The 26015-nt window shown below is 31.9% G+C and overlaps 2 protein-coding genes across 3 annotated transcripts; one reads left to right on the top strand and one right to left on the bottom strand.

The window, feature by feature from the left end:
• Nucleotides 1-15102: 15102 nt before the first annotated feature.
• LOC130932838 (cysteine proteinase inhibitor 7-like) lies at nt 15103-17894 on the top strand. Of its 2 annotated transcripts, XM_057862271.1 has the most exons (5): nt 15103-15456; nt 16173-16392; nt 17011-17109; nt 17285-17430; nt 17581-17894. In XM_057862271.1, the coding sequence occupies exons 1-5, from the start codon at nt 15238-15240 to the stop codon at nt 17716-17718; spliced, it is 822 nt and encodes a 273-aa protein (XP_057718254.1). In that variant the 5' UTR covers nt 15103-15237; the 3' UTR covers nt 17719-17894. The 2 variants fall into 2 exon arrangements, with proteins under 2 accessions (XP_057718254.1, XP_057718255.1); XM_057862272.1 differs by lacking the exon at nt 17011-17109 and having other exon boundaries at nt 15107-15456.
• A 443-nt stretch (nt 17895-18337) lies between these two features.
• On the bottom strand, nt 18338-24727 carry LOC130932837 (cytochrome P450 98A2). The gene is made up of 3 exons (XM_057862270.1): nt 24181-24727; nt 19687-20081; nt 18338-19269 (listed from the first exon to the last, which is right to left on the bottom strand). The coding sequence occupies exons 1-3, from the start codon at nt 24665-24667 to the stop codon at nt 18625-18627; spliced, it is 1527 nt and encodes a 508-aa protein (XP_057718253.1). The 5' UTR covers nt 24668-24727; the 3' UTR covers nt 18338-18624.
• Between the last annotated feature and the right edge of the window lie 1288 nt (nt 24728-26015).

Genomic DNA, 26015 nt, shown 5'->3' with positions numbered 1-26015 from the left:
TTGTGCTTAAGAGGGAAAACATGCTTTTTAGGTCTTAAAATGAATAAATTTAATTCACCTTGATTCCATTAGATGCCTTGATATGTTTGTTAAGTGATTTAAGGTTTAGGAGGCAAAGATTGGATCAAGGGAATGAAGAAAGAAGCATGAAAAGTTGGAGAACTCATGAAGAAATGAAAGAACCGGAAAGCTGTCAAACCGACCTCTTCGCACTTAAACGACCATAACTTGAGCTACAGAGGTCCAAATGATGCGATTCCAGTTGGGTTAGAAAGCTAACATCCGGGGCTTCGAAACGATATAAGATTTGCCATAGTTGCTACAAGTATGGTGGCGCGCACGCGCAAAGTACGCGCACGCGCCGTTGCTACCACCTAGTTCACTTAAAGCAACATGTGGCCAGCGATTTTAGAAGCCTTGTGGGCCCAATCCAACTCATTTCTGATGCTATTTAAGCCAAGGATTGAAGGGGAATCAACATACTTTTCATAACTCTCATACTTTACAAGTTAGTTACCATTAGCTTAGTTTTAGTTCTAGAAGTTAGTTTCTAGAGAGAGAAGCTCTCACTTCTCTCTAGAATTAGGATTAGGATTAGGTTTAGTTCTTAGATCTAGATTTTAATTCATCTTCTTCTACTTCTATCTTCTCAATTCTTTGTTGTTACATTCATCTTCCTCTATTCTTTTGTTGTAATCTCCTTTATGTTGTTCTTATGCTTTGTTGTGGATCTACTTTTGTTTCTCCTATTCTCTTTCAATTCAATTAGAGGTAATTCATAATAATTGTGTTCATTTGATTTGTTGTTGTTTAATTCCTTGCAATTGAGTAGTGTAGATTTACTTTTCTTGCAATTTCACTATGCTTTCCTTTTATGCCTTCCAAGTGTTTGATGAAATGCTTGGTTGGATTTTAGAGTAGAATTTTATACTCTTGGCTTGGAAAGGTAACTTAGGACCTCTTGAGTTACTAATGTCCAAGTAATTGATGATTGGGAGCCATTGACTCTAGTTCTCACTAATTGAATTAGTGGAGAGTTAGGACTTATGGACTAGGATTGATATAGCTCATTTGACTTTCCTTTACTACTAGTTAGAGGATGATTTAATGGGATTAATCCTTGCCAATTCTCATATTGTGGTTAGTGATTAGGATAGAGACCCTTGACCACCAACCCTTGCCAAGACCTTTTTAGCCATTAGTTTACTTTCTTACCATTTACTTTCATGCTTCTTATCCAAAACCCCAAAATACATTTCTAACCAATAACAAGACACTTCATTGTAATTCCTAGGGAGAACGACCCGAGGTCTAAATACTTCGGTTTATAAATTTTAGGGGTTTGTACTAGTGACAAACAACTTTTTGTATGAAAGGGTTATTGTTTGGTTTAGAAACTATACTTTACAACGAGATTTTATTTGTGAAATTCTAAACCGTCAAAAATCCATTCGTCAGACGTCCATCCAGAGGTGGTAGTGGACTCTGATTTAGACTCTGAAGATGACACCGCCGAGGAAGAACACCCTCAGATCAACCTCAATGTCTTTGAAGGTGAATTTCACCCGGAGACATTGCGGGTGAAAGGAACGCATGAGAATTGACCACTGATGATCTTGATTGACGGCGGAAGCACATATAACTTTGTGAAGGCACCAATGGGAAAGAGGCCAACTATAGCTCACTCTAACACATACTTTTTGGGTCATGGTGGGAAATAGAGAATTGATTCGATGTGAGGCAAAGTGTCAAGAATTGTCATTTGTGGTGCAAGGTAATGAATTTTCTGTGGAAGCTTATATGCTTGTCTTGAAGAGGGCTGATATAGTATTCGGGGTACATTCGCAAATGAGGCTTCGCACTTTCAGGATCAATTATATGGATTTGTTCATGAAGTTCAAGGTGGGTAATGAGTGGGTGATTTTTAAGGGGAAAGACTACTTAAGGAGGCAAAACTAAATTATAGGGAATTGAAGAAGTTGAAAGGGAGTAAGGTTGATGCTTCTATGTACCATTTGGAAGCTAATTGTTTGGTGGAAGGGGCCTCAACTGAGGTGGAAGACGAAGATTAGCACAGATTCTCTCAAGTTTGCTGAAGTTTTTGAAGAATCCCAAGAGTTGCCGCTAAGCCGAGTAGTTGATCACCCAATTCACTTAGTACCTAGTGCCACTCCTGTCAGTATAAGACCCTATAAATATCCCCACTTCCAAAAAGAAGAATTGGAACGGTTGGTTGCAGAAATGCATTATGCTGGGATCATAAGAGAAAGTCAGAGCGCTTTCTCTAGTTCTGTCTTGTTGGTTAAGAAGAAAGATGAGAGCTGGCATTTCTGTGTAGACTATCGTGCACTAGGCAATCACAATAAAAGACAAGTTTCCCATACCCACCATAAAGGAGATATTAGATGAACTACATGCTGCAAGGTTTTCTTCAAAAAAATTGATTTACGAAGCGAGTACCACCAAATTAAAATCCGAGAGGAAGACATTGCCAAAACATCCTTCCAAATGTATTTGGGACACTATAAATTTTTCGTCATGCCGTTTGGTCTTACAAATGTCCCCTCTATATTCCAAGCTACCATGAATCGAATTTTTCATCCTTACTTGCGATGACTCATTGCCATCTTCTTTGATGATATTTTGGTGTATAATGGCTCTCGGGATGAACACCTGCAACACCTTACAATTGCCTTGCAAGTGTTACATGGTAATCAATTTTTTACCAATCGGTCTAACTGTTTATTCTTCTGACCTCAAGTGAAGTATTTGGGCCATGTGATTTCGGGAGAAGGCGTGCTGGTGGACCCTTCCAAAATTGAAGCTATAGTAGCTTGGCTGGTGCCCAAGATGTTAAAACAACTCCTTGGCTTTCTTGGGTTGACAGGGTACTATAAAAAATTTTGTGGTTAATTATGCGCAAATTGCTTGCCCATTAACAGAGCTTCTTAAGAAAATGGGTTTCAATTGTCCGTGGCAACTGAACAAACTTTCCTACAATCGAAGGGAATCCTAACTCACTCTCTGATTTTGGCCTTACTGGATTTATCCAAGCAATTTGTAGTAGAGACAAATGCTTCCAACACGAGAATTAGAGCCATCTTGACACAAGGAAGGCAACCTGTCACCTATTTCAACAAGAAGTTGGGTATGCGCTTGTCTCAAGCTTCAACTTATATGCGAGAGTTATATATCATGACACAAGCTGTTGTTGAATGGCGCCATTACCTTTTAGGGCATAAATTTGTGATTAATACTGACTATCAAGGATTGAGGGAGCTCATGGCATAGGTCATTTTGATGCCTGAACAGCAGCACTATTTGTCAAAGTTGCTAGATTGAGTTTGAGTATTGATCAGGGAAGCTCAGTAGGGGATTGATGCCTTGTCAAGGCAAGAAGAAGAGGAGGTATCTCCTCAATTCCAAGCTTTCATAGCTGTTCACTTAGCCCTCATCCCAACCTTAATTCGGCAGAATCAGGAGTCCCCAGAACTACAAGCACTATATCGAAAGTGGACCACTAATGAGCTGCCTTCTGAATATTCTATCCACGATGGGTTATTGTTGTATCGAGGAAGAATTTGGGTCCCTGAGTTCGAGCAGTTGTGTGACACACTTCTCTATCATTTTTATTATGTGGTGACTGCAGGGCATGGGGGTATCCTGAATAAGATTCTCTTTTGGTCGGGGATGCGTCAAAGCGTGGTGCACTTCATCAACCATTGTACCGATTGTCAATTTACTAAATACATAGCCGCCAGGCCTCAAGAGCTACTCCAACCCTTGCCAATTCCCAACAAGCCATGGGATGATCTCAGCATGGATTTCATTATCAGGCAACCAAATTCAGAGGGCTTCACCGCAATCATTGTGGTTGTCGATAGGTTCACCAAAAGAATATGTACTGCTCTGCTTAGGTCTGGCTTTTCGGCAAAAGTGGTGGCCCGCATCTTCCTTAGCACAGTCATGCACTACCATGGGATCCCTGCCACCATTATCTCTGACTGTGATCTACTTTTCCTTATCCAATTCTAGAAACAACACTTCAAGAGTTGTGAAATTCGTCTTCTCTATAGCGCTGCTTACTTTTCACAAACCGATGGCCAAACTGAAGTGGTTAATTAGACTCTTGAGTAATATCTCTGAGCTTTCACCCATGGCCATCCTACTAAGTGGACTGCTTTTCTTCATTATGCCTAGTACTGTTATAATAACTCATTTCACTTTAACATTGAAATGTCACCACATAAAGCATTGTATGGCTATGCTGCCTGTTCCATTTCGGATTATATTGCTCGTTCAGGGCAAGTGCAGGAAGTGGATGAGTTCCTACGAGTACGTAAGGTTCGGGATGTTGAACTCATATTTCAGTTACAACGCGCCCAAACTCGCATGAAGCATCAAGTTGATGCACACCGCCAAGAGAAGACCTTTGAAGCGGGTGATTGGATGCTTCTTAAATTGTAACTTATCCGTAAGGGGCAATGGTTGCTAAGAGTCACCAGAAGTTGAGTAAGAGATTGTTTGGGCCATTCAAGGTGCTGCACCAAGTAGGGGCAGCAGCCTACAAGTTGAAGCTGCCAGAAGGAAATACCATTCATCCAATTTTTCACGTCTCTATGCTAAAATAGTTTTGTGGGGATCCAAATGCTGCCACTCACTTTGAGGATCTGCCCTTTGTTCCTTTCTTTGATCCAATTTTAGTAATGATCATTGACAGTTGTGCAGTTGGGGAATAATGAAGAAGATGTGCAAGTTCTTGTAGAATGGCAGGGTCTGCCTAGGGAGGAAGCAACATGGGTTAGCTTATCCGAATTAATCTGGTTATTTTCTTGAGGACAAGGTCATGGTAATGGGGGAAGTGGTTGATACGAATACTCAGCCAAGAACCCAAGCCCAAGAACCAAGAGGGTATAGTAATGTGCGAGAAGAGCCTAAGAGATTGAGGAAGCTACTAGGGTGGACTCGGGACTACTATATGGGATAGGATGTGTTGTAGGGGATTGTGTGAGTGCATGAAAGAGAAGTTTGTTACGTAGTTAGTTAGGTAGGGGAGTGTCAAATAGGAGGATAGTGTAATAGAAGAATTATGCATATGACAGAATTGTGATAGAGATGAGTGTTCTCTCACTCGAATAGGGGCTTTTTATACTCATACAATACTTTCACATTTTCTGCACAAATAATACACACTATACATTCTTTATTCATGACATACTCTTTCTGCATAATTATTGTTGTGCTGCTATGAGTTGGCTATATTCTGTAGGTGTGCTAACATTTTATCATTCTATTAAGTAACAAAAAAACATGAAATAGAGCATGCCTATAAGTACAAAATTTTAAAAAAGGAACTAACAAAGAATTGATCAAAAGCATTTAATAACTAGCTTTATCAATTAATAGGTTTAATTATTCTATCAGTCCCTATAGTTTTACTAAATTTTCAATTAGGTCCCTATACTTTTTTTTTCTTTTCGATTAAGTCCCTATAGTTTCACTAAATTTCAACGTTTTGGTCACGGTAGGGACTTAATTACAAAATCTAATATAAATGGCATAGGGACCCAATTTAAAAAAAAAATATAGGGACGTAACTGAAAATTCAATAAAACTATTGGGACACACAGAATAATTAAATCCAATCACTACTAGAAAATTACTTATTATAGAAAAATATTTTCGACAGATTTTATCCCACGAAAATACAGACAGATTTTGCGAGAGAATTTTTGTCGGAAACAAAGAAAAATGAATTAGCATGAATTACAGACGAGAAAGAAAATCTGTCAATAATTCTGTCGAAAAAATTAATTTTTTTTGTGAAAAATAATTACCGACAGAAAATTTGTCTGTATTTAAATGAAAAAATGTGTTTTTCTTAAATTATTATAGATAGAAAATTTGTCTGTAATTTAAAATATTCCGTCGAAAACTATTGACTTAAACCTAACTTAACCCCAATGTCTTGAGCTTCATTCACACTCCACACAAATAAAATACAAGCTTCTTCCTCTCTCCATCGCACGAGCTGCTTCTTCTCTTTGTCGCACGAGCTTCTTTCGTTGTTGCTGCTGTTTGTGTCGCACAATCTCTCTATGTCATCCCTTGCGTCGCACGAGCTCCCTCCGCCGCTGCTCTTGTCGTGTCTGCTCCCTTCATCACCATCGTCGCAGAGCTCTCTCCGCCGCTCTCGTCGCGTCTGCTACCTTCATTGTCGTCGTCACAGAGATCTCTCGACCACCGCTCTTGTCGTGTTTGCTCCCTTAGTGGATTTTAGATATACTCTGATTTTGTGATTTTGTTGTTTAGGGCCCACTTTTTCTGTGTCAATTTTAGGTTTATCAATTTTTCTTTGCAGTTTTTATCTTCTTATTACTGTTGATGCTGATTGAGCTTGTTTTAGTTATAGTGATAAAAGAGGTTCATCTTCATATGTTGGTATCTCGAAATAAATAGTAATTTTGCCTTTTTCATTCTCTTTTTTCTGTTTAAATGTTTCTAATTTCCAACTTAAGGATTCGATCACCTATTTTGAGCCACTGAAATTGTATTTCTTTGAGGCTTTGACTATACAAGATTGACAATGATACTGGCTTTTCTACCTTAAGTGGATTTGTATTCAAATAGGTTTACTTTTAAGAATATTTGATTGTTTTTTCCTTTTTTAAAGAAAGAATTTATCTTTTGGATGAGAAATTAAAGACTGAGGAGAACATTGTCATTAACTCATTATATATTTAGATGTCCAAGCATTTTCATTTTATCTTTCTATGCATTTAGGATGAAATTGTCTCGTTTCTACCGTATGTTGAGGCCATAAGGTTTGCGTTTCATGAGGAGAACATGGTTCGCACTGCAGTACGAACTGTAACCCTTAATGAACCTAGTAATATTTATTTTTGTTTTGTTTTGATGTATTGTTAATATGATGCCTGATTGGCATTACATATTCTTGCAGGAAGCTTTAGTTGGTGAGGCTTTAGGTGAAAAGCAACTTTTTTCTCCCAAAAATAGCTTAGCTAGGAACGAAATTGGTAGTGAGCTCGAGTATTATCATGAAAAGATCAAGGTTTGCACTTCCCTCTGTACATCTTTTAGGTAGCGTTTGTTTTGAGGTATTGAGACAGAGACTGAGAGACTGAGACTCAGTATTGTATTTGTTAGTTCAGAGACTGGTACTAAAATTTCTGTCTCTGTCTTTAAAATTTCAGTATTTCAGTACCTCCAAAAAGTAGGGACACAGGGGACTGAAATTTTTAGAGATGAAGACTGAAACTTTAATAACATTTTATACCTAAAATATTTTCATTTCAATTAATTAATTCCAATTTTACCCTTTGTGAAAATTAAATTAGAGTTTCATTCTTATTTCAATTCCTGTCTCCTATTTTGCACCAAATAGAATACTGAGATTTATTTCAATCCCTGTTTCTTAGTCTCTGTCTCTCAGTCTCAGTCTTTCCGTCTCTGTCTCTCCACCAAACGCTACCTTACTGCTTTATTTTAACTTCTTGCTGCCAATATTAGAAGCTTCATGGCTTGATAATTGGTTTCCTTGTAATTACCATATTTTACAGGAACATTATGGAGTATCGTCTCAACCTACTGATGTGGGAACAAATCCTCTTGTACACAGATTTTAGGTAAATCTTTCTCTCTAGTATGTTCTTGTTATGATATAATTTTTATTTTGTTTATTATTTTTGCAATAGTTTATGTAGACCGTTTTAAAGTTCATATGGATTACTGTTAGGCACATTATTTAAATCTAAATAAAATTTTAATTCCTATGTTTATGTATGGTGTATTTTTCAGGTGATTGATGCATTAGTTAGCCTCTTTGGTCGTTCTATTATATCTGTAGAGACACTGTGGGATGGTAGTTGACTTCTACGCCAGTAACAACAACCCACTTTTGCTTTTTAAGTTGAACTGATATTTATGCTTGCCATATTAAAGTACCACTGGTCACTTTTTAGTTTCTAGACTACTTTCTGAAACATTAATTCAGTAGAGCTTTAAAGGAAGCTGAGTAGTTTGAGAAAGATACCAATACAAAATTATTTAGTAGTCTAACATGCATTACAAACGTTATGATGGAATTATTTTTGTTTTTAATCTATAGTAATGGGATTCTCTATCATGCAATTGTACCAACGATTTATTTATGTATTTATTTATTTAGTAGTCTAACATGCCTTAAATTTATTAATATTCTGAGTTTTTACAAGCAAAAATAATTATTTATTTATTTATTTTGGTATACACTAATTTCTTACACTTAAATATATGATTTCACGAATCTCTTATGCCATGATTTAGGGCATTAATATATAATATAATAGCTAGTGCATATAAGATTACTTAATATACACATTAAGAGCAAACTTTGAGTTCATAGACAAACTTAGGGTTGATTTTTGGTGCTTCCACGATAGGGATATAGCTCCTGATGGACAAACTTTGAAGGTGATTACTCAATCTTTTAAATTTGTCATAGTTTGTACTTGATTAATTAATAATGCTCTGCTTCTGATTATTGCACCTGTTGAGTTTGTCATAGGAAGCTAATGAAAATTTGGATGAAGTGGTGGCTCTTGCTGAAGACCTTTAAACTAAGGTAATTTGACATGAAGGATCCTTTTTCTTCTAGCTTATGTCATACATATATATTTGTTCTAAATAATGCATTAAGTATGTATTCATCTCATAATTTTTATTTTTTATTTTATTTAATAATGTAGAGCAACAAGAAAGTTTTATGGGAACGACTCAATTATTCATGTATTCTAGCTATATGCATGGTGGTGCTACTAGGTATATATCTAATATATATGGTCTTTAATTTATTCCAATTATATATGCTGAGTTAATGGCTAACAAATTGAGTTGTTTTCATAGTTCTAAATTACAGGTGTATGCATATGCTGCTGTTCAAGTGAAAAAAGCCATGGAGATACATTTGTGTGTATGAACTGAATGTAGAGTAGTAAAAGAAAGATCCATTTGGCTGATTTAATTTGCAGGTGACATATTATTTGGGGGGAGAAAATTATATTTTCTGGGGTGGTCAAAAAGGTTACCAGTCTCTTTTGAACACAGATATGAAACTAGAGCTTAATCATGTAGTAAGTGAAACATTCTACACTAAGCAATCCAAATAGTTCTACTAATAACTTGTAATGAATGATGTTTGTTTTATCTTCTTTTAATACAGGCTACATTTCTTCAAGCTGCTATTAGACACAAAAAAGATTGGATTTAATGGTAATATTCTTTACTATCACAAACTATGAAATAGTTTACCATACTACAACTACTCTAACTAACTAAGCTAGTTTAAACCAACATTCATTGTATACTAATTTAATAGTGCATAGATACATTTAAATATGAGCGTCGTCAAAATCGTATGAATGTTATGAGAGGATGAATGTTAAGTAAGCTTACTATATGTCCATGGAGTATCTGCAGGTTTATATTGAATTTTTATTGGAGGCAGATTCATTTTTCAATGCAAAGACATTTAACCAAAATACCTCTGAAAATGGTACCCACTAGCATGACCAAAGAATTCGCTGGCGTAAATGAATGATGGAAATGATATGACATTTGGGATATCATCAAGAATGGCTGGCCTTGTTTTAATCACTCTGTCCGTGCATTTATGTAAAAATTTTAATAAAATTTTGATAATTAACTTGGCATTATTGTCTTTGTTCTTGACACATTGTAAAAACCAAACATTATGTTTGGTTCTATTGATAATATCAAATATTGGTTATTTTGAAATACTATGAATGTTTGGATACAAGTTAGATGAAAATTTGTATTCATTAAACTTATATTTATTTTGTATGAAAACATGTTTATTTTGTAATGGAAAAATGTAAAAAAAATTTTGTATTATCATACTAATTTTATGCTAGTTACTGGCAGAAAATTTGTCCAAAAATTAGACGGTTTAAGCGAAATAGAAGTAACGATTATTGAAAAAAAAAATCTGTCGGTACCAGAAAAAACCTTTGTCAAAAAATATGACGTCTTAGCACGAAAGGAGGGGGACGATTACCGAAGGAAATTCTGTCAATAAAGGGGAAAAATCTATTGATAAATTATCGACATAAATAATTTCTTACGAGATTTTTACATAAGAACAAAATCTATCGGTAATTTCGTCGATAACCAAAAATCAGTCTATAATAAAGACTAAATCTATCTATAATAAATAATTTTTTAATTGTAAGTTAATATCATCAGTATTTGGAACTTCAATGTTGGTAAAACTAGGAAAATAAGTGCAGAAGTTCATTACCCTATGTCCCTAACTTTAAGCCTCCAAAGTCCAAACTTCTCTTTGCAGATAAAGTTTTCTAATCATAACAAATGGACAAGCCATAGCAAATTAGTGTTGAAACACACCAAGAAAAACAAAGTAAAGAAGATAACGAAGAAATATGAGTTAAAATAAGAGAAGGTAGTTTAGTGTGCAATACCTCAATTACGAATTACCATGAAAATTCAAAACGGTAGCAACCGCGGCAATGATGTTATTATATTACATTCTCAACTGGAGGTAAGGGAAAAAGCGCGGAAAGATCTCGTTGATAAGACGATCCATCAAACTTAACCAGATCTATTTGCTGGAGAAGAATGTGAGGAGATTTGCGGAAATGGATGAATATTAGGGATGAAAATAAGTCAAGTAGCCTGTCAAAAATTTGTAGTCCGACTTGTTAGGAGTCTGTAATTTGACTTGTAAGGAGTTTGTAGCTTAGTCTGTATTTGGTCTTTTATAAAATAAGTACAGATTCAGACTCTCGTAAAAATTTTAATATATTAATAGGCCAGATTCAGAATTTCAGATTCATTAATTAATTTTATTGATTTATCAAATTTGTCTGAACCTCTTAAAATATAATTAAATATATAAATAATTTTTATTATTATCAAAATTATTACATATTTTAAATTTATTATATTTAAATAATTTAAAATTTAAAATTTTTATAAATATTAAATATGACATATTATATATAAATATTTTTATTAAAAATAATTTTTTTTTAAATTTTTTTAAATATTTTTATTTTTATAAAAAAATTATAAAATCTTTTAATAGATTTTAAGCTAGACAATATTAAATATCAAACCAAATTTAGTATTTTAAAAAAAAAGGTTTATAACAAACTGTAAACTAAATTCAGACTAATTAACTACGCGATAAGTCTAATATGTTAGGAATAAAAAGTTATCTGTTCTCATCCCTAATGAACATAGATTATAAAAAAAAGTATAGTCTTAACATTTGTACTATAAACGAGATAAAGTATGACAAATTTTGAGCAATTATAAAAGGAGTTGCAACTATTTGTATTCTTCAAAAATATTTCATCATTTCTTCTTCTCTTTCTTTTCTTTCGCTGAATTTAGGAAAAATGTCTGGTGGTAGTGTTGGGAATAAGTAGTATAACCACAATCCAATCAATCACGTGTCAAATAATTTGTTATTGTTATTATATTAAAATGTTAATATAATAACATCCTTGATTAAATTTAGAGATTTATCATTGTGATAGTGATCATAATATTGAGAAATAAATCTTTTATAATTTAATCTAAATTATTCTTGATCATAGGATTATTAAAAAGGACATTAATAATCTGCAAAGATCAATATATATATAATGGTCTTCATTGGATGAAGATTAATAGATCTCATTTATTAAATTATATATATAGATGGTGCATATAGAGATATGGTTATTGAACTGACTTACTTTGAGAATTTCTAATGGTATAATTACCGCATATTTGTCAATAGGATATTCTCAAGATGAATATAGTAATAGAGTTTCCTTTGTCCTGCGACTGTCATAGTAATTAACACTGTATTTATTATAGTTTGATTCCGGACACCTAATACCCTAGGGTGCTAGTTAAATGGACATTGAGTATAATTTAAATACTTGTAGAATTAATAATTAGTTAATAAGAAATCCGTCAACTCTCGGTAAAGAGTTTGAACTCTAAAATTATAATGACCGAGATGAATAAAGCATTGGCAAAGGGAATTGAATGAATGAAGAAATGAGTTTCTTAAGTCATTCACAGTTCATTATAATAATGTAACAAGTTAGAGTTTGACAATTAAACCATACTCTAAGAGTTAACTAAGAGCTAGAAAGATAGAATAAATTATACTTTATTCTTTTGAGGTTCTTAGTAAAAATATATTAACTCAAACTATCGGGTCGTTGAGGAGTGTTGCTAGACGCCAACCTTGATTAGTAAATTTAGTATGACTAATTTTACTACCCGCTTAGTATTGAACCTTTGGGGTCACACACTAATGAATGTTCTAATCTTTGTTATAGAATTATTTAATTATATTTTGATTTGATCAAATAAATAATTATATTAATTCAAATAAAATATTATTATATTTTTTGCTAGCACCAAAAATATAATAATAGTATGATAATTAAGAATATTAAATGAGATTTGAGAATAATTAGTTATTCTATTTCTAAATTTGGATGAGATCCTAACTGATTCTGTTTCAAATTGAGTTATGATATGATTCATAAATTTGAAGGATTCAGATTTAGAATTTCAATATATGATTTAAATTTGAATTGAGAATCAAATTTAAAATCAGTAAAAAATCTCATACTATATATTTGTATGCCAAGAGTAGAGGAAAGGTGAGAGAATAACAAGGATTTTTATTCCTTTACCTCTACACACATAAATGTATGTGAGCCTAATTCTTGGAGAAGAATTTTTTGGTGTGCAAAAAATTGTAAAGAGGTTCTCAATTTAGATCAGATATCCATTGGTAAAAAAATTGACAGCAAAGGTTGGTCTCGATGTGGATATGCATAGTGCCTTCGTACCATCAAAGGAGAAAGTGATTTTTACTGGCGTACACACAGATATTTAGATTTGATCTATATATTGTTTATTACTCAAATAAAATTTAAGCACAAAATAGATTTTTATGATTACTTTATTTTCTTCCGCTACGTGTTATGAACACATGGTAATCCTTCAGGTAGTGGATATGTTGTTGTAAGTTTGTATTCCAATTGTAATATGAGAAACAGTGACAATGGAGTTATATTTGAGTGTAAAAATTCTATTATGTTGCGTATTCAGAGAGTAAATTCTTTTTCTGAGCTAAAGAGTCTAATGTTGACGAACATCTATGCTAACAAGACAAAAAATGTTGAAAAAATTGGGTATAGGTTGATAGCACTTATGGAAAAATGGAGTTTTTTTTGTTTTGCCTATTTTGACTCGATAACGATGAGCATGTGCGTTTCATGTTTGATATCCACGGAAGAATCACGACAAAACAAGTGATTGAGCTTTTTATGAAAATTGGTGATGTTGGTGGTGGTAGTTTTGGCCACTCGAATTTTGTCCAGGACGACCTACCTCTTGTACCACCACCGTTGCACTATGCTAGTCTAGTGATAGACATGAACGTGTCTGATGAGGAATATGTTGCCAATAGCAATGATGATGGTTCTTCTGAGGATGATGAGGATGAGGAGTTTATACTAGAAACTCCGGTCGGTGTTTTAGTTCGGTATCTTCTGCCTGCCCTACAACCAATTCTAGAGTTATCAGCTGTACTCAGTCACTATCATAGTAACTCGTTTACATTGTAAATGAGATAACCCTGTTTCACAATACGTATGCAAACGTGATACGTACAATAACAAACACGTTTATCTTATTTATAGTATAAACGAGATAAATTAAATGATGCAAATTGATAAATATGCTACAAATTATTAATCCGTAAATAAAATATTTAATTTATTTATTTAAAAAAATTGTATAAAAAACTAAGTTGGTAACTAAGTTTTTTTTGTTATACATAAATAACATATATATTAAAAATTTAAATAATAAATAACTGAGTTAACAATATTCAAATTATTTTTTTCCGTCACTTTCAATCAATTTTTTATAATAAGCGTGCGGGAGAAATAAATTATTAATTAATTTTAGAGTTTATCTATGTGTACTTAACAATATTTATTAATTTTATAAATTAAAAATATTTTCATTAAAAATATAAAAAATTTAAATTTTTAATATATTTATTTTGTTAATAATAAATTTATTATATACCTTTAAGACACGTGTTAGTTAAATCTTTAATTCTATTATAAAATAATTAAATTATTAAAAATACACACTCAGACAAATGTATCATTATTTTCGAAAGAAGTGGTATCGTTGTTTAGGGGTGTTCATGGTCCGGTCCGGCCTGAAGATTTGGCCCGGTTCTGAATTTTTTTGGCTAATTTGGTGTGATTTCACCGGATTTAGAGTTGGGTAAGGGTCTCAAAAATAGACCCGATTTTTATTTTGGGTTGGGTCCGAGCCATAGCTCGAATCACCCAAACTTGACTCGATGGTCTAGTCATCATACACAATTAATATTTTGTGTTATTAGTGATGGACGATGACTATTCTTATATGGAATTTAAGTATTGTAAATCTTAATATTTTGTGTTATTAGTCATTATAAGACTATAATTTAATATTTTATATTTAAAATGCATAAAACTTTAGACTAATGCATAATATTGTGTTATTTGTATTGATTTAAATATTTGGTATTATTAGACAATATTAGTATTAATTGTGGTTATGATTTAATTTTAGGGAAGAATTTATTCTTGTTATATTTTTCTAAGTAAATTTTACCATGTCAAATAATAGTTGGAGTTTTAGATATTTAGATATTTTCACATGTTAATTTATAAGAAGATAATATTAACGGTTCAGTTTTTACCCGATTTTTATCGGTATAATCGTGATCCAAAAATGTGTAGGTTTAATCAGGTTTAGATCCGGATTTGAGTTTAATAAATAAACTCGATATATATTTCGAGATAAATTTAAATCACATCAGAGACCCGATTTCATCCGACCATGAATACCGGTGCCGTTGTTAGTAGTTACTACACAAAAGGCTACGTTTTCTCGCCTTAATAGGCACCGATAAAGTGTGGGTCTCCAAAAATTGGGTGGGGCCGTGGGAGCCTTAATAGAATTTGTTCGCACTTTGCACATACGATGACAGTCACCAACTATACCAAAAACCCAAAAAAAAAAAAAAACAAGCAGACAGACACCAACTAGCTAACTAAGCAAGTAAGCAACTAAAATTCATTCAGCATTTGTTCGTTGCAGAATTCGTTGAAGACGATGAAGCCTGGTGCGTCCTCTCTTGTGACTTTGCTTTCTCTTCTCCTTGCGCTTTCTGGGCTCTGCGTCTTGGGATCTCGCATGGTGGAAGAACACCACGACAACATCATTCGGATGAAGCTCGGAGGGCTTCGTGACTCCCACTACGACGCCGTTTCGAACCACGCTGAAATCGAAAGCCTCGCTCGTTTCGCAATTCAAGAACACAACAACAAAGAGGTATTTCACCTGTCTAATTGATTTCCTTCATGTGTGTTAAAGGTTGAACTTTATTGACCTGTTGATTTGATTCCTTTCTTCATTTTCCCAATATTCGTGCTTAATTTCTAGGGATTTTGTGGATGTTCATCTTTTGGTCACGGGTCGTCTAGATAAGTGGTGTCTTTCACTTAACCAGTTAACCCTGCTATTTGATCTTTGGGAGTTTTCAATTGGTTTGCTTAAACCACAGTTACATGAATTACCAATTTCGCATACTAATTCGCAATTCATCTGCATACCACAATGCCATAATTATATTTTTCACATAAATATTTTAAACGTGGCCCACTGCGTACCCATCCCCTAGTAGACCGTATTGTGTTCCATAGAACTATACCTTAAACAATTAACTACTTGTGTACTTGCTTCCCAAATGGAACAAATCTTAGTTGAATAGTTGTTTTTATTTTTTACTCAATTTTATTAGAGAGAAAGGAACAATGGAAATCATTACCGCTTGTTTGGGTTTATGTTTATCAGATTTTTGTAAAGGAAAAAAGTTGGTTGAAAACAGGGAACAAAATTAGAAAATAGGTTTCTTGATTCCAACCAAATCAACCTATAAAGGAATTCTCTTAACTAGGCCATTCTAACCATGTTTCGCTCTTCCCATGCAAATTATTTAATCAAAGTTCGAATCTTTAGCTATATTGAATTATTTCTCTTTCATGCAGAATGGCCTTCTTGAGTTTGCAAAGGTATTGAAGGCAAAAGAGCAGGTAGTAGCGGGTAAGATATATTTTCTTACACTTGAAGCAATTGATGGAGGAAAGAAGAAGTTATATGAAGCCAAAATTTGGGTGAAGCCATGGATGAACTTCAAGCAGTTGCAGGAATTCAGGCAAATTCATGCTATCACTCCCTTTAAGAGTTCAGACCTTGGCGTTCAGCAAGGTAAAGATTCCTTAAATCTATTCATGAATTCCCATAAAGAATGTTTCATTTATCATCTGTTCCTCCCGCTTCATTGATGACACAAAAATTAGCTGTTAGCAGTTTCGTTGTTTGAATGATTTAAATATTCAAGAGCTGGAGAGTATGTTTTCTTCTAATTGTTGAAAAGATATGGATAATGACATTGACCTTACCATGGCTGTGAATTTATCCTTTCTACATTTGATAGATGAACCCAGAAAAGCTTATATGCATGGAGGTGCATAATAGTAGTGTGTAACTAACCTTTAAACCACATTATATCATTTTTACGTCATTATCTGCATAAATGTTTAACCTTATTTTGGCACTCTTGTTATTATTACTTGACTCAATAATAGTAAACATTGGATTTGGCACCTAGTTGGCAAGAGAAAAATAAGCGGGTTGTGTTTTCATTATTGAAAAAGTAACTTATGTAATTCATCTGGACCATTTATTTTAGTTTTATGTGTTGTTTGTGATAGATTGGTGCTACTAGAGTTTAAGGAAAAAATTATCGCAATTATAAGAACTAAGATGCTGTATGGAATGGAATTTTGGGCAATAAATTCCAAGACAATATTTTAAATGTTGTAGAAACAATCAAGATCACTTCAGGGATAGTTTTTGTATCCTTACAATCTCAGAGAAACGTGAAAACATTCCGAGAAGGCGAGAACCATCCCCCGAAAAAGAGTATGTTTTTTGCCCATAGAATTTTTGTCTAGTCCTGCTACTGCTTGTACAGTTGGGATCATAGTTGTTACATTAAAACTTGGATCTCTTCCTACTTTATTTATGAACAATTTTTTTTTCTCTCCTATTTAAATATCAATGTTATTTCTAAGAAAATGATACTACTCTTAAACAGAAGGACACAAACTGGGATGGCATGAAGTGCCAACTCTTGATCCTGAGATCATGGATGCTGCCAGTTATGCTGTAAAGTCCATTGCGCTAAGATCGAACTCTTTGTCTCCATATGAACTTCTGGAGATTGTTCTGGCCAGGGCCAAGGTGAGGAGTCCTATTAGCAAAATACTCATCACATGCTTCCATATGATCTACTTTTTCCTCATTTCTTGCTTTGGATTTCTTTCTTTTGCATTTCTAGTTTTCTTTTATCTCTTTCTTCGATTGGCATGCTTCTTTTGGCTAAAATTTCAGGTAGTTGAAGATTATGTGAAATTAAACTTGCTTCTGAAGTTAAGAAGGGGGATGAAAGAAGAGAGGTTTGTGGTTGAATTAAATAAGAAAGTTGGTGGAAGGTTTTATGTAAGCTGGATGAAACAAGATTCTCCCTGAATTCGGTAGCTATCTTTGTTTAATTTATGTAAATGGAGTGACACTTCTCTTACCACTAGGACGAAAAGTGTTGTTTGTAGTGTATTATACATTATAGGAACTAGTTAATACATATAAAACATGCGTTTAATACTTTGATGTAAATAATAAATGCATAATGTGGCTTGCCGTGTAAATTTATTCTGCGTTTGCTCTTACTACATGTTAATATGTTTATTCTTCAGTAATAACAAACTGTGTGACAAGTTATGTGAAGAGATAAAAATACAAGTAACCGGATTTTGCTTTACAAATTTAGAAGGGATTCTGCGTATCTATATTTGAAGTGCTTCTTGTGCAGTTGTGCTTTACTTTCTCTTAGCATAGCATAGACGTGTTAATAGGAAGCATGAGAGGATGATGCATCACTTTCGTTTGTCATGTACTATACATATAGGTATAGGTAGTATGATTGGACAAGGAGAGTGTTTAGTGGTTACTCAACTCATATGAAAAGATATAACTTGGAAAGAGAATACATTAAGCATGCAAAGAATCAGATATACAACCCTCGCTTTCAAATACCAAGAACAAGATGCTTAGAGCTACTTCACTTCAATTCTCTTCTTGTTTAACTATATTTCAAGCTAAATTAAAAACTATATATTTCTCTTAGGTAGGAATTTCATTCCAAAACCTGAATGGGACAAACTTTGTTGAGTTTGAAGGTGTCAATGTAAAATACATAAAATCCTTAGGTTTCTCAATGTAATTTCAATGATAGTTACAAAGACATAATAGCAAAACATACTACTACCAACAACAACAAGGAGGAGAATTTCCAAAAGCAACAAAAGGGAAAAAACTTGTCTTATTTGTACTCAAAGGTGAAAATGAGTAAACAAAATATTTATGGATTAGAAAATATTAAATATCAGCAGGCACACGTTTGTACAAATGTGAGGGCAACCTAGGAGTTGGCACAGCCTGAAGTGGTGCACTCATGTAAGTGACCAACCCAGGATTCTCCGACATGTCAATCTCCTCGGGCCTCGTTCCCTCGGGTGGGGCCCAACTAAAATGATGCAAAAGATGACCCAACATTGACGTCACCAAATTGATCCCAAGTTGTGCACCGGGGCATACCCTACGTCCAGCACCAAAAGGGAGCAGCCTAAAATCATGCCCCTTCATGTCCACATCCTCCTCAAGGAACCTCTCAGGCCTGAACTCCAGTGGGTTTTTCCATACAGCTGGGTCACGTGCCACGGCCCACACGTTCACGTGCACGTTGGAGCCTTTTGGTATGTCATAGCCACCAACTTTGACGTTGGAATTGGCCCTGTGTGGGAGCATTAGTGGGGTTGGTGGGTGGAGCCTTAGGGCTTCCTTTGCCACGCATTGGAGGTATGGGAGGCTTGAGAAATCTAATTCTGTCATTATCCTTTCAAGCCCAATGACCCTGTCTAGCTCCTCTTGGGCTTTCTGTTGGACTCTTGGGTTCTTGATTAGTTCAGCCATGGCCCACTCAACTGATATTGCTGTTGTGTCCATGCCAGCCGTAATCATGTCCTATATAAATAATGAAGTCAAATATGTATTACCAAAAAAAAGAATGAAGCCAAATATGTCAATTACGGTTTCGGTAGGTGAAATAGAATAAAAGAAAAAGAAAGCAAGCACCAAAATGGTTGCTAATACTTTAAGGTAGGTAAAATATCATCAATTTTTTTCAGTCCTTTTTTTACGCATATATCCTTCAAAAATAAAATAAATAAAAATAATTGAAAATTAAAGAGTTCTTTTGATACTCTTGTAGAAGTAAATTGCATATTGCATCATGACACGTTCTCAGTATTGTTGATTAGATAAACTGATCAATGTTGAGAATTTGTGCATGATGGACTTACATGCAATTTACATGATTTAATTAAGCATTATGAATACATTGGATCCAAAACTGTATGGTAACTAGTGAGTAGAACATACCCAAAGTAGACCAATGATAGTGTCTTCACTAAGGTCATATTTTTCTTGCAATGTGAGGAGGGCATCAACAAAATGTTGCTTGGCACCGGATTTCAGCCGCTCTTGAGTGTGCTCTTCCATGATGGCTCTGGTGAGTTTGTCGCGGCGAGCACCGTGCTTGGCGAAAGCCTCCTCTTCGAGTGGGAACATCCATCGCAGCCATGGAATGTGCTCGGCCATGGCCAGAGATGCTCCTAGCTTCAATCCATTTGCCACTACAGCCTTGAATTCTACTCCTTGCTCGTCCATTATACCTTCTGAGTTCACAAATCTTTTGCCAAATGCTAGCCTAGTGATGTTGTTGAATGCCACGGCTCCCAAGTATTTCTTCACCAAAAAACTTTTCCCTAAGTTTTCTGATCAAAACCAAAAAGAAAAAGTGTGCAACCACTTATGTTAAAAAAAATTTGTCCAAACCTTTCCAATTCTGAAAAATTGGAAGATACCAACAAATAAAAATGCTTATTATAATGAAGATATTGATTTTATGGTTACAAGTATAATTTATGGCAAACCAGAGAAAGTTATTACCAGTACTAGTTAATTTTATTTGGGCTTCAAATGATAGACAACTAATAATGAAAAGATATAAAAGTAACTTATAATAATGAACATGTTTTCGCTTGTCAAATTAAAACTATCTAATTATCAACATTAGATGTAGGATCAATCATTAACGTTGTCTTAATGATTAGTCAGTTTTGGTCCGCGTCGTTACGAGTTAATTTTACTTTTTTATGATTAATTTTGTCAATGTATTAATTTTTTAGGGTTAGTTTTGGTACTTTAGTTGTTCGTATACTACAATTCGCTTATTCCATTATTTAATACCGTATATAGGAAGATAAAAAGAAAAAACCCAAAATAGGGTCATAAGTAATAACTGATTCGTTTTGTGTGAGCCTTTATGTGTGAAGCTCTTTTTGCTAAAAATGCCGAAAAGCTAGGTAGAAGGCCAGTGGAAGTTGTGGTTGGGAAGGAACATCTAGTGTGTGTTTGGATTACAGTTTGCAAACGGAAGTTTGCATAAAATTGATTTTGCAAACTAGATTTTGATCAAAAGTAAGTTTGTGTTAAAGTGATTTATGTTTGGTAATTTTTGTATCAAAGTGAATTATAGTAAAATAAATGTTGTTTGGCTTATACCATTCAAAATCACTTTTAGATAAAAAATTACTAAAATGGACATCAACTTAAATTTTTTTTATATTATCCTATTATTTTAATTTAGATATTTAAATACATCTTATTAGTTAATTTTATAATAAAATTAATATTTACTTACTAAAATAAAAATAATATATAAAAATAGATAAAATATATTTTTAAATAAAAATAAAAAAATATAAATTATATATATATAAAAGAATATTTAATCAAATATGTTACATTTTCTAAGTATTAAATGTTACTTTAGTATTTTTTACATCGTACTCTTATTCTAGTACTCTCAATAATCTTATTCTTAGTATTAGTTTGGAATCCAACGTTTATTATTATCTATAATTAATTTTTTATTTAATTTATCTTTTTTAATAGAATCATAATCTATATTATAAAAATTACACTAAAACATAGTATACGAGAATTACAATTATAAAAGAGAATACTGAAAATAATAAAAAAAATTAAATATTTACTTTATAGTGATTGAAACAAATCCAAAAATTTTTGATGATCTTTTTATATAATATATTTTTAGTATTTTTGGTACTTATTTTTAGTATATTATAATTTGTTATTATTATTATTTACAATTAAGTTTTTATTTAATTTACTTTACCTAATAGAATTAATAAATTATATTATAAAAAATAATAACAATCATAATACACAAAAATCACAATTATAAAAGTGTATAATGTTAAACAAATAATTGAAAAAAATAAAAATAATAAATAATAGAAAATAGAAGTATAAATAGAAATAACAAGAATTTTATAATTAATACAATAACATATACAAAGGATAAAGTTGGTAAAAGGTAAATAAATTGTTAGTATTTATGGCTAAAAGCCAGTTAAGAAAACGCAGAAGCTACAAATAGTTGCTTCCTGTAAACGTGGTTTTGGCAGCAAAATCACTTCTGCGTTCATGAGAAAAAAATTTGCCAAACCAAAAATTGAAGCTTTCAAAAAATTTAAACGTGCTTCTTCCTTTCAAACGGGTTTCCCAAACACACCCCTAGTAGTTGCAATGTTTAGGTATGGGAGAAAGACATTAGAGTGCTAAAGTAGCTTTCACACACAATAAAAAAGTCCAGCAAAAAGTTTTCAGTCATAGTTCACCAACCACAGCCAACCACTTCATTAGTTATTGTTTTTTCAATAAAGAATTTCAATAATTTTTTCATTCTCAAATTGAATTTTCATACTTTCATAGTTCACTGTTAATAATGCCTGGTCTGTGAAAACTAATTTGATGATAGTTCTTGTCGGAAGAAAATGTGTCTACAAGGTGAAAATGATTAGAAAGGCTAACAATAAAATTATCCCGCTCCAACAATTTTCTTTCAAAACAGAAACGATATATATATAGAAAAGTATGAGGAGCTAATGGAAGTTTAGAAAGTATTAGGGATATAATTATTAGTGTTACTTTTTTTTCATCAGAATTATTTTAGATAGTATGAGAAATGTTCATTTTATAACTCATTGTACACATTATACAAATAAGTCATTGTCTAGCAGGATTCTATATATATATATATGAAATTCTGGCAGTGTGGCTTACGTTCGGTACTCAGTTACATAGAAATGTTTAGTTAAAAGAGAAAGAAATAAGGAAATAATCAGTGGGTGAATTTGGTACACCAACCCCCTACTACGAATATATATGGTCCTACACTCGTACAAAATCATAAACTTTATTTACTATTTAATTATTCATTGTTCCTAATTCCTATGACTGGTCAAGGCCCTACCTTATTAGTTCTAACTTCTAAAATACTACTTATACCCATTTAGTTTGGGAAAATTTTTACATTTTCAAAATAATTTATAAAAATAAAATTTTAAAAGTTAGCTTTTTAAAAATTATAGTATTTATGTTTGATAAATTAAATTAAAAATAATTTTTAATAAATACAAATAACAATAAATATGTTTGATAAAATAGTTTTTATAATTTAAAAATATTTTAATAGATATTAATATAAAAATTAAATTTAGATATTAATTAATATCTAAGATAATATTAAATTTTTTAATTTTGATAAGTATAAGTCAACTTTAAAAAATTTCTCCTTAATCAAAAGCACTTTTAATTTTTTAAAAAATACAAATATAAATATACAAACATTTTTATTTACCAAATACAAAATAAAATAAAATCACAAACACCTCTTTAAAAAATTACTAAACAAAGCTTAAGTCATATAATAGAGACCACGCCAAATGAACAAGCTAAATTTTCTGGACTCTATTTTAAGACACAATATTAAATATATATTAAAATATAAAATATAATTAAAAATAAATTAAAAGATATATATTTATATGAAAACATATAATAATTATTGATGATTGATTTTAAATTTTTAATATACTAATAATAACTTTTTATTTTGAAATTATATAACACAAATTTCTATTTCAATTAAAATGTTCTCAGCCGGTGGAACTAACTACAAGACTTCAACTCAAAATTAAATGTGTTGCCGCCCACTTTGCATAAGCTTGCAAAACAAATTTATTAATAAATAAAAAATAGTTTGTTTAAATAATGCACTGTGTAGCATATTATGGTATAGTATATGTTATTATTAATAAAAAAGAAAAGTCAAATTATCCCAAAACTTAGGAAAGCAAAGCCGAGTAGCAGTAGTGCCGAAGAAACCCAAAACAACGAGGCAGAGAAATTATTACACACAAATACGCCTAATTCTCACTTTTTTTTCAAACCATTTAATATTCTACGGATATATATATAGATATATATTTTCCTTTATAAAAATATTTGAAAAAAATAAAAAATAAGTTTAAAATAATTTTAAATTATTTTATTTTACTTTTTTTATATTATCACTTATGTTATTTTATATTTTTAATTATTGTTAAAATAATTAAATAATGTTAAATATAATAAATTTATAATTATAAATATTACGGATATAAAATTATAAATATTAAATTGAATAAAATAATTTTGAATTATTTTGTTATTGACTCCTATCATTCTGTCTAATTCTCTTCAAAGAGTACTCAAATCACAAAACACTCCAAGAATATAAACATTTATAATTTATTTGCAAGTAAATAAAATTTAATGCGTTCAAACTACCCACATTAGTCACACAAAAAAAAAAACCTACCCACATTAACTTCTGAGAAAAGAAAGAAAACGAAAATCAAATCTCAGAAAATTAAATTCCCCGCCCCCTTCCCTTCCAAAGAAAAAAAAAATCTCAGAACATTAAATTCATGTTAATAAATGATAATAAAACATGAAACATACCAGGATTGGTGCAGTCATTGAAAATGGATTCAACCATGGCAGTGACCTCATCTTCTCTTATAGGCCTCAAAGACTCAAGCCTCTTTGGGGAGAAGAGCTCAAGAGTGCAAACCTTCCTCACCTTCACATAGTGTGGCCCATAATCGGCCCAAATGAGGTCCTTCCCGTCCCGACTAAACTTCGCGGCCGACCGGCTCCTATGGCGGTCGGCCAGCTGCTGATCATGCTCCTTCAGCACCTCCTTTGCCAGCTCAGAGTTCGAAACAATTACATTCAAAGTCGATCCAAACCACACCGAGATAATTGGACCGTAGGACTGGGCCCACTCCGCGAAGCATCGGAACCTCACGGGCTTTATGTCGTAGAGGTTTCCGACGACTGGCCACGGACGTGGGCCCGGTGGGAGCTTAAACCTTAACCTGAAGTAGAGTTTGTAGAAAAGAAGTGCTATGAGGGAGAGCGGTATGATCGTAGTAAGAAAAGCCATGGTTATGGGATTTGATGAGAGGAAATGGTGTGGGTTGTGGTGTTTTAAGAAAGGGTTGGAGGCTAGTTGGTGTCGGTATATATTACTGTGGAGAGAAGATAGGGAGTTGGTGGAAATTGGACGTTTGTGTAATTATATGTTCCACTTTCTAGTTTCTACAATTCTTTTTTTTTTTATAAATTCAACCTAATGCATTATTTTTTTTTCATTTATGCAAATACAAAATAAAAATATAAAACAAAAAATTCACAAAATAATTAGATTAATTAAAAAAATGTATATATAATAAATTAATGTCTTAATTTTTATGAGAAAATATGTGTATATATTTTTTTGTAAACATTCAAAATTTTGGTTTAAACAGCAACATTGATCATTGTATATGCCTAGATTATATCTTCCATCCTATACCAAATAAAATTTAAATATTATTTATATTAAAATTTTTATTCAATTACAAAATAAAATACAAAAAAATAATTAACAATAAAAATATACCAATTGATTAAACACAATATATATATATATATGTATTATTATATTTTTTTTATTAATATTAAAAAATCTTTCACTTTGTAAAAAAGGTTATGATTGAATCACAATAATTTTTATAAGTCATTATTAAACATATGGACTTGTATGCTAATTGATTGTGTCTAATAAAAAAATTAGACTAATTAATTGTCACTTTAAAATATATAATAAAATAAATAATTTTGATTATGCATGATTTATGAATAATTTAATTAATATATGATAATTTTTTTAAATAATAATGCATTCATCCAAATAATAATAATAATAATTATGAAGAGTATTATGATTACATAAAGTATTGTCAATTATAATTATAAACTTATTTAATAATAATAATGATTGGTTTCATCTGCTTTAAAATAGAAAAAATAAAATTTTAATTAATGCTAAATTAACAATTAAAATAATTGAAAATTAATTTAATTATATATTTATTATAGTCACTAATTATAGTTATTAACTTCATATATTTTATATCTATATTTTTTTGTATATAAATATATATTTATGGATAACTAAATTTTAACTTGATCAGTATTCATTTATACTTTAATAAAATTTTTAGTGCAATTATTACTATTTTATAGAATTATTTTTATGTATTAATAATTTAAAATTATACACAAATAAAATTACTATTTATTATTTGTTCACAATAACTTCACATAATTGATTAAAATATTTGTCTTATTTTAAATTATTCTGTATAGATATTTTATTACAACGTTAATAATTTGTTTGGTACAACTAATAGTATTTTTTAGGATTTAGTTTTTGTTAGATTAATAATTTAAAAGTACAATTTACTATT

This window comes from Arachis stenosperma, chromosome 6, assembly GCF_014773155.1.
Source record: "Arachis stenosperma cultivar V10309 chromosome 6, arast.V10309.gnm1.PFL2, whole genome shotgun sequence".
Lineage (NCBI taxonomy): Eukaryota > Viridiplantae > Streptophyta > Magnoliopsida > Fabales > Fabaceae > Arachis > Arachis stenosperma.
Note: the sequence above shows the minus strand (reverse complement) of the source record. Positions and strands in the feature narration are given on the sequence as shown.